General features: G+C 47.5%; 1 protein-coding gene across 3 annotated transcripts in view; it reads right to left on the reverse strand.

Annotated features, from left to right (window-relative positions):
* Positions 1 to 14,558, reverse strand: part of LOC126202996 (inhibitor of nuclear factor kappa-B kinase subunit alpha) — a 159,470-nt gene that overhangs the window by 26,038 nt on the left and 118,874 nt on the right. For all 3 annotated transcript variants that reach the window (XM_049937195.1, XM_049937194.1, XM_049937193.1), the window contains exon 13: positions 5,827 to 5,985. In XM_049937195.1, coding sequence (XP_049793152.1) covers positions 5,827 to 5,985 — 159 coding nt within the window. The remainder of the gene's footprint in view (positions 1 to 5,826; positions 5,986 to 14,558) is intronic.

The raw sequence follows: 14,558 nt of genomic DNA on the forward strand, positions 1-14,558 counted from the left end.
AAGAGAGCGTTGGATCCGGTGCACGAAAGGGTGAACCGGGTACGGATCACCGAGGCTCTGGATAGCGCTCAGGGAATCAGAGCAGATGACATATGCAGAATGTCGGTGGCGCCAGATGTAAAGGACAGCCTGGTAGAGGGCAAAGAGCTCAGCTGTGAAGACCGAACAATGGCCATGGAGCCGATATTGGAAACTTTGTGCCCCGACAATAAAAGAACACCCGACCCCGTCATTGGTCTTAGAGCCATCTGTATAAATGAAGGTCGTATTAATGAACTTCGAACGAAGTTCGACAAAACGGGAGTGGTAGACTGAATCGGGGGTAACCTCCTTCGGGAGTGAGCAGAGGTCAAGGTGGACGCGAACCTGAGCCTGGAGCCAAGGTGGCGTGTGGCTCTCGCCCACTCGAAGGGTGGCAGGGAGTGAAAAATGAAGGTGTTGAAGGAGGCGACGAAAGTGAACTCCAGGGGGTAGCAGGGCGGAGACATACAACCCATAGTGACTGTCGAGAGAGTCATCAAAAAAGGAACGATAAGATGGGTGGTCAGGCATTGCCAGTAGCCGACAGGCATACCGACAAAGCAGCATATCGCGCCGGTAGGTGAGTGGCAACTCACCAGCGTCAGCATGAAGACTCTCGACGGGACTAGTATAAAACGCTCCGATCGCAAGTCGTAAACCCCGATGTTGTATGGAGTTGAGGCGGCGTAAGATGGATGGCCGTGCAGAGGAGTATACGAAGCTCCCATAATCCAGCTTGGAGCGGACGATCGACCGATATAGGCGAAGGAGGACGGTTCGATCCGCTCCCCACGACATACCACTGAGAACACGGAGGACATTGAGAGAACGGGTACAACGGGCAGCCAAATAAGACACATGTGGAGACCAACTACGTTTCCTGTCAAATGTAAGACCCAAAAATTTTGTTGTCTCCACGAATGGGAGAGCAACGGGACCAAGTCGTAAAGACGGTGGGAGAAATTCTTTGTAGCGCCAGAAGTTAATACAGACCGTCTTCTCGGCAGAAAAACGGAAGCCATTGGCGACACTCCACGAGTAAAGACGGTCAAGAGAACGCTGAAGACAGCACTCCAGGAAACACGTACGCTGCGCGCTGCAATAGATGGTAAAATCGTCCACGAAAAGGGAGCCTGATACATCAGCTGGGAGGCAATCCATTATTGGATTGATCGCTATGGCGAAGAGAGCGACGCTCAAAACTGAGCCCTGTGGTACCCCATTCTCCTGGCGAAAGGTGTCTGACAGGACAGAACCCACACGTACCCTGAACTGTCGATCCATTAAAAAGGAACGAATAAAAAGAGGGAGGCGACCGCGAAGACCCCATGTATGCATGGTGCGGAGAATGCCCGCCCTCCAACAGGTGTCGTAAGCCTTCTCCAAATCAAAGAACACAGCCGAGGTCGGGCGCTTCCGCAAGAAGTTATTCATAATGAAGGTCGACAAGGTAACCAGATGGTCAACAGCAGACCGGCGCCTACGAAATCCACATTGTACATTGGTAAGTAGGCGTCGAGACTCGAGCAGCCAAACCAATCGAGAGTTAACCATTCGCTCCATCACTTTACAGACACAGCTGGTAAGCGAGATGGGTCGATAACTGGAGGGCAAGTGCTTGTCCTTCCCCGGCTTAGGAATCGGGACAACAATAGACTCGCGCCAGCATGCGGGAACATGTCCCTCAATCCAGATGCGATTGTAAGTACGAAGAAGAAAACCTTTACCCGCAGGAGAAAGGTTCTTCAGCATCTGAATATGAATAGAATCAGGCCCTGGAGCGGAGGACCGTGATCGGCCAAGTGCGGTTTCGAGTTCCCGCATGGTGAAAGGGGCATTATAACTTTCACGATTCGAGGAGCGGAAGTTAGGTGGCCTAGCCTCCTCTGCCTGTTTGCGGGGGAGGAAGGCAGGGTGGTAATGAGCGGAGCTCGAAACCTCTGCGAAAAAGCGGCCGAAGGCATTGGAGACAGCCTCAGGGGCCACAAGGACGTCATTCGCGACCGTCAAGCCAGAAACTGGTGAGTGGACCTTAGTGCCAGATAGCCGGCGCAGGCTACCCCAGACAACAGAAGAAGGAGTAAAACTGTTGAAGGTGCTTGTGAAAGCAGCCCAGCTGGCTTTCTTGCTTTCTTTAATAATACGACGACACTGTGCACGTAATCGTTTATAATTGACACAATTCGCCACTGTAGGGTGGCGTTTAAAGGCGCGTAAAGCACGTCGACGAGCACGTAGAGCGTCTCTACATGCTGCGGTCCACCAGGGGACCGGTACGCGACATGGAGAAGAAGTAGGGTGAGGGATGGAATATTCAGCAGCAGAGAGAATGACTTCCGTGAGGTGTGCGACCTGACTATCGCAGCTTGGGAATGTTTGATCCTGAAAGGTCGCCCTTGAAGAGAAGAGCCCCCAGTCTGCTTTGGAGATGTTCCAACTAGATGAGCACGGAGAGGGGGTATGCTGCAGGAGATGGATAACACACGGGAAGTGGTCGCTCGAATATGTATCAGAAAGAGCATACCACTCGAACCGGCGTGCAAGTTGGGGAGTACATATAGAGAGATCTAAATGGGAATAGGTGTGAGATGTATCCGAAAGAAAAGTAGGGGCGCCAGTATTGAGGCAGACGAGATTGAGCTGGTTGAAAAGGTCTGCTAACAGGGAGCCCCTCGGGCAGGATGCTGGAGAGCCCCAAAGGGGATGGTGGGCATTGAAGTCTCCAGTTAACAAAAATGGTGCAGGTAGCTGAGCAATAAGTTGCATCATGTCTGCCCTGGTAACGGCAGACGACGATGGAGTGTAAACGGTACAAATGGAAAATGTAAAAGTGGGGAGAGTAATGCGGATGGCAACTGCCTGCAGGCCGGTGTGCAACGTGATGGGATCGTAGTAAATATCATCCCGGACCAGCAACATAACCCCTCCATGAGCTGGGATACCTACCACAGGGGGTAGGTCAAAACGCACAGAGGTGTAGTGTGCCAAGGCAATTTGATCGCATGGGCGTAGCTTCGTTTCCTGGAGGGCTACGACGAGCGGACGGTGCAAGCGAAGCAGCAACTTCAAGTCCTCTCGGTTGGAGCGAATGCTGCGAATATTCCAGTGAATAAGTGCCATCGTAAGAAAAAAGGAAGATGAAAGAAGGGGTCACCTCGAAGGCCGCTGAGGGCCTGGCTTCGAGTGAGCACTGCCGTCGCTATCAGTAGGCGGACAGTCATCGTCCATTGTGTCTATAGGTTCATCGGCCATCTTGGGAAGATGGCCGGGAGGGGGAGCTTCCTCCGCCGGTGAACGGCCAGATGTTCGGCTACCAGCGGTGCGGCCAGGCGAAAGGGATGACGGCCTGGGGCGGCAACCGCTGGGTGGCGCAGGAGAAGAAATGCGCCGTGGCGGAGAAGGAGAACTGTGCTTCCTATTAGCCTTCTTGGATGGTCGTTTGGTGGAAGTACCGGACGAAGGCTGGGAGGTCGAGGTACGTAGGAAGTCTGCACGGGACGGTTCCTTCTTGAAGGCCCGTGCATCTGACTTCTGGGTCTTCGTCTTAGCAGAAGCTGATGAAGGGGCTGGTGTCTGTGGGGTGATGGGACGAAGAGGAGACGTCGACCGCGCGATCTTAGCACTGGCCGAACGGACGACCGTGGTGCTGAAGGTCAGATCGCAGGTCTGGGTTGCCACCTCCCTGGTAGTCCGAGGAGAGGCGAGGACAGTACTGTATTTCCCCGCTGGGAGCAGCGTGGGCTTCCTACTAGCCAATAGCTTGCGAGCAGCCGAGGTGGACACTTTCTCTTTGACCCGAATTTCCTGGATACAGCGTTCTTCCTTATAGACAGGACAGTCGCGGGAGGATGCAGCATGGTCACCCTGACAGTTCACACAACGAGGAGACGGAGGTGGACAGTCACCCTCATGGGCATCCCTGCCACAAGTGACACATTTAGCCGCATTGGAACAAGACTGGCGAGTGTGATTAAAACGCTGACACTGGTAGCAGCGCGTAGGTGTCGGGACATAGGGGCGAACAGAAATAACCTCGTAGCCCGCTTTGATGCGCGATGGCAGCTGAACACTATCGAAGGTCAAAAAAAGTGTCCGGGTCGGTACAAGGTCATTGTTGACCTTTTTCATGACCCTATGGACAGCCGTCACGCCCTGCTCAGCGAGGAAAGATTGAATCTCCTCGTCAGTCAAACCGTCGAGGGATCTAGTGTAGACCACACCACGAGATGAATTCAAAGTTCGGTGAGCCTCCACCCGGACAGGGAATGTGTACAGGAGTGTGGCCCGAAGCAGTTTTTGTGCCTGAAAGGCGCTCTCAGTTTCAAGTAATAAGGTACCGTTACGCAACCTGGTACAGGATTTGACAGATCCGGCTATGGCATCGACGCCCTTCTGGATAACGAAAGGGTTGACAGAGGAAAAATCCTTTCCGTCCTCAGATCGAGAAACGACGAGGAACTGTGGGGCAGGCGGTAGTACTTTTGTCACTGGTAGCTGGTCACGTTTCCGTTTTTGGGCAGAAGTCGAGAGAGATGGAGTGAAATCCATTGCGGAGAAATCCCCCATGATTGCCAGCGTCTCCGATGGCGCGCTCCTTCCTTGTGGGGACCCTCTCAGAGGGCACTCCAGCCTTAGCTGAATGTTTACACCTCAGGTCACACCTCCCGAGAAACAGACGGAGGGACCAATCGGCATGGTCAGAAGGTATCAGCTCAGGCAATCACCCCTCCCCGGGCCTGGCCTTTACCAGGGGGTACGCGCGTGCCTTACATGTCTACCCAGGGCGGGGAATTACGCGTTACCCCGTCACCGGCTATGCGTGCGAACGCGTGGGTCGGCCTTCAGGCGCGCACAGGGAGGAAGGAAGAAGAGGAAAAAGGAGAGAGAGAGAGAGAGAGAGAGAGAGAGAGAGAGGACAGTGTCTCAAACGCCGAGGCGGAGACCAGAAAAGGCAATGAGAAGAAGGCAAGGAGAAGAAGGCAATGAGAAGGCAAGGAGAAGAAGGCAATGAGAAGGCAAGGAGAAGGCAAGGAGAAGAAGGCAATGAGAAGGCAAGGAGAAGAAGGCAATGAGAAGGCAAGGAGAAGAAGGCAATGAGAAGGCAAGGAGAAGAAGGCAATGAGAAGGCAAGGAGATTATGCAGGGGAAAGAGTAAGGAAGACAGTGAGGTGGAGAAGAGCAAAGAAAGGAACCAACCAAAGAAAGGAAGAAACGAGAAGTGAAAAAGCAAAATGACCGCAAATAGAGGTCGTGGAACCGTCCGTCTCCGGACGCAGGCGCTAACTACCCCCTTGAGGGGGAGGGACTCCTTTTAGTCGCCTCTTACGACAGGCAGGAATACCTCGGGCCTATTCTTACCCCGGACCTGCAGGGGGAATTCGAGGGTTAAATTACTTACATCTAAAATAACATTAAATAATATTATGCTTCTTTATTTCTGTCCACAAGTATCTGACAGCAAAACTGTGTGGTTTGCTCTGCATCTGGTTACTTACATGGATGCTCTGCAAATCACATTTAAGTGCCTGGCAGAGGGTGCAAATGAGAGAGAACAGTTAAATGTTTATTGCCCCCACCTCCCTCCCAATATACCTCTGTGAAGTCATCCAACTCCACTGTCAGGATGAAGAAATTAAAGTTTCAAAGGTTCCCCTTGTAATGTAGCTATTTAACTCTACACTTTTTTCTTTTTATTTTTTTAAATGGATGACGCACAACGAAACAATTTCAAGAGTCTGACAGTATTACTGATTTACTCTCATAAACATGACTCACATATCTGTTTTACATTGTTTGCAAACTTACGTTAACTGTTCAGAAAATGCCTTGTCTCTTAACAAAGCATCTCTTCGTTTTAAACAGCTGTAGACAATCTTGAGCATTTCAATACAATCCGATTTCTGTTGCCTACTTTCTCTTGAACGTCGACGAAGCTGATCATAACACTTCAGTCCACTTTCTGATCTGTAACAGAAAAAGCACTTTAAACATGACATTGCATAAACAAAACATAAAATGAAATACAGAGAAAGCACTGAAAAGATTCACAGTAATGTGAATAACTGAAATGTTTTTAATAACAAAAACAAAGAGAACTGATGAGTCAAGGCTTTGTTTGCTACAATGGCTAACCTGTAAAAAAAAAAAAAAAAAATATGCATTTTATTCACAGAAATGAGGTGACAAAACAGTGAAGGATGTTATTGTCACACTACTACATAAATAGCTGTATGAAGGCGATCTCAGGAAGAATGGACCTTTCAGCTTCAAAATAATTTATTTCTCCATAAATTTGTATGTTCAGTGCATTACAGCAAGTCTACATCACCCCCCCCCCCCGCCCCCCCTCTGCTTTGTGAGAAACTGCCGTATCTCTGTATCTCTTTCATTGCATTTTCTGCCAGCAATTTTCTTATGGTAACTTTATATTTACTGCAGCTGAAAGTGTGTGTGTGTGTGTGTGTGTGTGTGTGTGTGTGTGAGAAGGAGGGGGATGTTTCATTAAGACTGATTCACAAACATTTATCTCATGCAACAACCTCCCACATTCCTGGATTCAACCACATACACTAACCACACAAGAAAACTCTTAGTCTTATGACTGGTTTGATGCAACCTACCATGCTTTTCCCTCCTGTCAATCTCATCCTCTCATAGTAGTACTTACACACAAAATCGTAAGTTATTTAATGTACAAATTAAAATCTGTCTTCTAACATAATTTTTGGCCCTCTATGGCTCCCTGTAGAAACACAAAACGTCCACAACTATGAATTGCCACCACGAACCTGTGAGTGTGGACACATGAAACAATCCAGTGACGAAGCATGCTGGCCAGTATGGCCAACAACAATGAACAATGTTGTGCTATACGGATTGATTCATTAACGAGTTTTAGGGACAAAACTACCATTTCATTGGTTCCTCTATCCTGGGAGTGTCAAAGCAATAAAATTATTCTTAAGTAAATGAGATGGAGAGCCAGAACTACCATTAGATGTTCATTTGGGATGCAAAAATAGAATCAGTGGATGCAACCAGCTATAAAGTACCCTGAGATGGGGGAAGTAGGCTAGCTGAAAACACGTCAATGTCCTCAGGGAAATACCAAGTGATGAGATGATATCTTTCTGCATCCCACCTTCGGGCAACAGTGAATTATAAAGGACTTGAGATATTTTAATGGTAGGAGTAAATAAAGTAACACTCTTAGTAAAATTGATGGGGGATGTAGAAGAATAAACAAATTAAAGGGAGGTGCCACACCAAATCACCAGCCATGGGGAAGCCCCTCAGGAGGTGACAAACAAGGTTACATTGTCTGATCTTCAAATATGGTTAAGTCACACTGTCAGATAAAGTCTAAAACTATGTTGACTGCTTGGACATATTAGTATTCCATCTGTGGACATATAAAAGGACACACAAGCTGTCGTGGGTCTCGCAGCAGAATTGTATGAAAAGCTACCACAGACAACGTACACAGAGACTCGTATGCACAACACCATTGACTAAAATGTTTACTCGTTGGTGGTGATAAATCGTGCCAGTCACTTCTTACAATGAGATCGACTAACACAGACCTGTCTTTCACACTGCACCATGCTCTTGGTTCCATACGCTAGTTGTTCTGGTCATCTGTGGTGGTCAAGTTCTGTGCTTTTCTCTGTGCCAGTCTCTATGCTGTATTTGGACACACTGCTCCCCCACAGAGTGACCCACACATCGAGTTTTTCCTCTTCCATGATCCAGCCCCTTTTTCCAGGGTCAAGTAACCACCATCAGCTACAATTGTGACATTTGTGCAAGTCAACAGGATGGTTTTGCGACATTATCATGCCTGCGCAAATACAAAACAGGAGACTGATAATGTTCTTATGCATGTGACATTTTTATTTTTTTCATAGTATTAATTTATGGCCACCAAGGACCTGGTATTTATGCAATGCTGACAGGAACAGTTACGCCTCCAGAAGCAAGAGCATCAGGCTGGAGCAGCTGCATGAGCTGCTCAAACAGAATGCAGAACTGATACGCTCTAATGCCACACTGGCAGCAGGCCAGAAACCTAAACAGAAGCCTTCTCCTGACCACCTCCAACATCATTTGCCAGTTTTGATGAGTCTACAGAAAGAGGAAGACTTACCTGTGCCGATTCTTCCTGTAGGGGCAGGTAGGGCTTATCATCAATTCAACCTACATGGCTGTCTTGTTGTTTCGCAGAAGTGCAAGGTTTTACAAAATTGTCCAACATTTGAAGCCCTTTACAAAGGCTGTGACCTCCATCACCTGCTCATTCAGTAATTTGGGCATCAAACCCGTGTAGTTGGTGCACGTTGCAGTTTACCCAGAACCGCAAGTGACCCAGGAAGATGTATGCAGCCTGGGTCGCTGACCTGCAATGTTCCTCATGCAGGGGTCTTGTTTGAGTGTCCCAATGTACTGCCTCATATGCAAACTTGCTAATTAGGGATATGATCATCTGGTCAGCACTCGACCCTGAGTCCAAATTGGGAACTGGCCTTGTCTGACTCTTCTTAGTGAAAGTTGCCCAGATCACATGAACATATGGCAGTGGCACAGGATGTCCTTTCCACCAACTTGCAAGTGGCAAAGTTTGGTGAACATTCTCCTGCGACCTGAGGTATTGGTAAGACCATTGTGCCCTCTGCTGAGCTGCCATGTGATGGTGCCTTTGACAATTCATATATGGCGACATCACGCTGCTGTCCAGCTTTGCCCTCAGTAAGCTCAGTCAGTGCAAGTAAGTCGAAGAGTCACTGTCATTCCTCGCAACACTGATTGCACTCTTTCTCCGCATCAGTTTACACTCCACGGGCAATTCAGTAGTCCTACCCCTGTATTCATTTGATGTGCATATTAGATAGGATTGTTCATGCATAGTTGACAGCATGTATGGGGTAAGCCAGAAAGAAGACCATTTGGCATCAGTTTGTGACAGTCAGTAAACTGCAAGACATTCATGAGAGGCCCCAGTGCTTTACCTGGACTCAGATGCAGTCTCCAACACTCCCCAAGTATCACCCAGCATATTACACTTACTTTGGTTGTGAATGAGCAGCCAATTAAGTTTAATCAAACAATGGAAAATCCAGAATGGAATGTAACAATAAGTTTAAGGTAGACATGAGAGCAATGGTCAGGCTAATTAACCTAGACACATAAGGGCTCTTGGACAGTCCTATAGTAAACAGCATATTCCATTGCAGGGGCAGTTCTCCATGTCAGCAGATTATAAGAATGTGGAAAAGTAGCTTGTGTTGTTAATAGTAAATTAACTGTTGGCCTTTCACATTTTTGCATTCCAATCGTTTCAAGATTTATACTCTTTGCTGTGGTAATATGACCAGCTGTTTGAAAATACCTTGGACCAGGCAGAAAATTTTGAAGCCTATGTCTCCATTTGGAATGGATAGCGTCTTCAAAGGAGGATATAAGATGAACATCAACAGAAGCAAAACGAGGATAATGGAATGTAGTCAAATTAAGTCGGGTGATGCTGAGGGAATTAGATTAGGAAATGAGACACTTAAAGTAGTAAACGAGTTTTGCTATTTGGGGAGCAAAATAACTGACAATGGTCGACGTAGAGAGGATATAAAATGTAGACTGGCAATGCCAAGGAAAGTGTTTCTGAAGAAGAGAAATTTGTTAACATCGAATATAGATTTAAGTGTCAGGAAGTCATTTCTGAAAGTATTTATATGGAGTGTGGCCATATATGGAGTGTGGCCATGTATGTAAGTGAAGCATGGACGATAACTAGTTTGGACAAGAAGAGAATAGAAGCTTTCGAAATGTGGTGCTACAGAAGAATGCTGAAGATTAAATAGGTAGATTATATAACTAATGAGGAGGTGTTGAATAGGATTGGGGAGAAGAGAAGTTTGTGGCACAACTTGACTAGAAGAAGGGATCGGTTGGTAGGACATGTCCTGAGGCATCAAGGGATCACCAAATTAGTATTGGAGGGCAGCGTGGAGGGTAAAAATTGTAGAGGGAGACCAAGAGATGAATACACTAAGCAGATTCAAAAGGATGTAGGTTGCAAAAGGTACTGGGAGATGAAGAAGCTTGCACAGGACAGAGTAGCACGGAGAGCTGCATCAAACCAGTCTCAGGACTGACGACCACAACAACAACAGGTTAAGCTGTTACCAGTACCTAAATTTTGTTCGCCTTGCCCTATTCACTTTGACATATGAAAAGTCAAGTTATGATGTTGGCAGAAGTTCAGCATCATTTCTTCTGTTTTGTCTCATCTGTAGGCCACTCCTCTGCTGGTGATTCACCGGCCAAACAAGGCCACATGTCTTTCCAGCAATTTTAAACAAACGGCCAACATACAGTGTGCCATGGACTTATATCCCATTCTGCATCCAGAAGAGTTGTCATTGAGGTTGTCAAGGGGCCAGTATTTTTGCCTCATTGACTTATTTCTTAGTGCTCCCATCACTTTTGGGCTTTACTGGTAAAATTGCTTGCCCTTTGGATTTCGTATGCCCCAAGTATTTACCATGGCCCTAGAAGTTGTTGTGATAGTGTTTTCCATAAGTATGAGGCTGGTATCTTTAAAATTCTAGGCTGTTCTTTTTGGTAGTCCTTTTGGCCAAATAATCTGCGAGTTCATTTCTTGGGATTCTGACTTGGCTAGGGGCACAGATAAATAGAATCAGCCTTCCAGTGTTTTGGAGCTCAGAGAGAAGGTCTGCAGCGGACAAAACTTGTGGGTGTGGGGGTAGCACTGAATTATATCTTGTAAACTGCTCAGTCCATCACTGCAAATTAGGTAAGACTCATGTGATCAGATGCAGATGTATCTAAGAGCTCACATAATGGCAAATGGTTGTGCAGTAAACACAATACATTTCTATAGGGACTGCTGTTCATTGTCACCTGTGTGGGCAGGGGCAGAGCCCATTTGGCCATCAACACACGATTTATCGACAAATTATTTCCTAACTCCGTAATTCATTCACTGTTGAATAAAACAGTCACAATAGAATAGATGGGTTAGTAATGTATTTCAGCCTGGGGCACAGATTTAGGTGAAGTTGTGGGCAAGGGACCCTCCAAGTTGGTGTGTTATGAGAATTATTGTGATAAAGAGTCACATGTCTGTGTTGTAGAGTAGCAGATATCAGGAGTATGTTGGTCTGAAGGGTGTTTGAAGATAAGCTGTTAGACAGCAGAGTTAAGTAATAGTTGTAGCTGTCGAATCTCTAAGGGGATGTCTGCCTTCTGTCAGAAGACAGTCTACAGGACCCAACCACCAGCTGCCAGTTGCAGGTCTGGCCCCACAGTGTTCAACTACATGATGTATTATCATAAGGCCTGCCAAATTATAGGCCAGGCTTCCGTAATCCAAGTGGGGTAGTGTTAGAGCACCCCGTGCTATTTGGATACCTTAGCCCCCTCACCACAATTTTCTCTAAACTGCATAGGTAGAACTGCCCTCGAACATGTCCACTAGTCTGATAGTACTATGAAGTCTCATACATTCCCTCAGCAACACCTGTGTTACGGTGCTGTTCTCACCATACAGATGTGAATTTGAGGAGTGGCAGTGCATTACACACAATGGATAACTGTGCACTCAATAGGCTAGTTTAATGGCAGAAAAACATCCTGAAAAGAGAGACTGAAAGCACACACACACACACACACACACACACACACACACACACACACACACACACACACACACACACAGAGGGAAACATTCCACGTGAAGCAACCGTTGGTTGCGAAAGCTTGAATTTTGTGTGTATGTTTGTGTGTCTATCGGCCTGGCAGCGCTTTCGTTTGGTAAGTCACATCATCTTTGTTTATATATACACAAAGATGATGTGACTTACCAAATGAAAGTGCTGGCAGGTCGACAGACACACAAACAAACACAAACATACACACAAAATTCAAGCTTTCGTAACAAACTGTTGCCTCATCAGGAAAGAGGGAAGGAGAGGGAAGGAGAGGGAAAGACGAAAGGATGTGGGTTTTAAGGGAGAGGGTAAGGAGTCATTCCAATCCCAGGAGTGGAAAGACTTACCTTAGGGGGAAAAAAGGACGGGTATACACTCGCGCACACACACACATATCCATCCACACATATACAGACACAAGCAGACATATTTAAAGACAAAGAGTTTGGGCAGAGATGTCAGTCGAGGCGGCAGTGCAGAGGCAAAGATGTTGTTGAATGACAGGTGAGGTATGAGTGGTGGCAACTTGAAATTAGCGGAGATTGAGGCCTGGTGGGTAACGGGAAGAGAGGATATATGGAAGAGCCGGCGGACAAGGGTTCCACGACCGTGGTACTTGATCGTCGGGAGAATGTGGCTGAGGGACTGCGTCAGCATTCAGACAACACCACATACAAAGTTTACCAAGGTAATCCCATTCCTGATGTCCAGGCGGAGCTTCAAGGAATCCTCAGAACCTTAGGCCCCCAACAAAACCTTTCACCTGACTCCATCAACCTCCTGACCCCACTGACACCCCGCACCCCTACCTTCTACCTTCTTCCCAAAATTCATAAACCCAACCATCCCGGCTGCCCCATTGTAGCTGGTTACCAAGCCCCCACAGAGCGTATCTCTGCCTACGTAGATCAACACCTTCAACCCATTACATGCAGTCTCCCATCCTTCATCAAAGACACCAACCACTTTCTCGAATGCCTGGAATCCTTACCCAATCTGTTACCCCCGGAAACCATCCTTGTAACCATTGATGCCACTTCCTTATACACTAATATTCCGCACGTCCAGGGCCTCGCTGCAATGGAGCTCTTCCTTTCACGCCGATCACCTGCCACCCTACCTAAAACCTCTTTTCTCATTACCTTAGCCAGCTTCATCCTGACCCACAACTTCTTCCCTTTTGAAGGCCAGACATACCAACAATTAAAGGAAACAGCCATGGGTACCAGGATGGCCCCCTCGTACGCCAACCTATTCATGGGTCGCCTAGAGGAAGCCTTCTTGGTTACCCAAGCTTGCCAACCCAAAGTTTGGTACAGATTTATTGATGACATCTTCATGATCTGGACTCACAGTGAAGAAGTACTCCAGAATTTCCTCTCCAACCTCAACTCCTTTGGTTCCATCAGATTCACCTGGTCCTACTCCAAATCCCACGCCACTTTCCTTGACGTTGACCTCCATCTGTCCAATGGCCAGCTTCACACGTCCGTCCACATCAAACCCACCAACAAGCAACAGTACCTCCATTACGACAGCTGCCACCCATTCCACATCAAACGGTCCCTTCCCTACAGCCTAGGTCTTCGTGGCAAACAAATCTGCTCCAGTCCGGAATCCCTGAACCACTACACCAACAACCTTACAACAGCTTTCGCATCCCGTAACTACCCTCCCGACGTGGTACAGAAGCAAATAACCAGAGCCACTCCCTCATCCCCTCAAACTCAGAACCTCCCTCAGAAGAACCACAAAAGTGCCCCAATTGTGACAGGATACTTTCCGGGACTGGACCAGACTCTGAATGTGGCTCTCCAGCAGGGATACGACTTCCTCAAATCCTGCCCTGAAATGAGATACATCCTTCATGAAATCCTCCCCACTCCACCAAGAGTGTCTTTCCGCCGTCCACCTAACCTTCGTAACCTGTTAGTTCACCCCTATGAAATCCCCAAACCACCTTCCCTACCCTCTGGCTCCTATCCTTGTAACCGCCCCCGGTGTAAAACCTGTCCCATGCACCCTCCCACCACCACCTACTCCAGTCCTGAAACCCAGAAGGTGTACACGATCAAAGGCAGAGCCACGTGTGAAAGCACCCACGTGATTTACCAACTGACCTGCCTACACTGTGATGCATTCTATGTGGGAATGACTAGCAACAAACTGTCCATTCGCATGAATGGACACAGGCAGACAGTGTTTGTTGGTAATGAGGATCACCCTGTGGCTAAACATGCCTTGGTGCACGGCCAGCACATCTTGGCACAGTGTTACACCGTCCGGGTTATCTGGATACTTCCCACCAACACCAACCTATCCGAACTCCGGAGATGGGAACTTGCTCTTCAATATATCCTCTCTTCCCGTTACCCACCAGGCCTCAATCTCCGCTAATTTCAAGTTGCCGTCACTAATACCTCACCTTTCATTCAACAACATCTTTGCCTGTGCACTTCCGCCTCGACTGACATCTCTGCCCAAACTCTTTGTCTTTAAATATGTCTGCTTGTGTCTGTATATGTGTGGATGGATATGTGTGTGTGTGTGTCTGTGTGTGTATGTGTGTGCGCGCGCGCGCAAATGTATACCTGTCCTTTTTTCCCCCTAAGGTAAGTCTTTCCGCTCCCGGGATTGGAATGACTCCTTCTTACCCTCTCCCTTAAAACCCACATCCTTTCGTCTTTCCCTCTCCTTCCCTCTTTCCTGATGAGGCAACAGTTTGTTACGAAAGCTTGAATTTTGTGTGTATGTTTGTGTGTGTATCAACATGCCAGCACTTTCGTTTGGTAAGTTACATTTTATATATAT

Source organism: Schistocerca nitens, chromosome 9 (assembly GCF_023898315.1).
Source record: "Schistocerca nitens isolate TAMUIC-IGC-003100 chromosome 9, iqSchNite1.1, whole genome shotgun sequence".
Lineage (NCBI taxonomy): Eukaryota > Metazoa > Arthropoda > Insecta > Orthoptera > Acrididae > Schistocerca > Schistocerca nitens.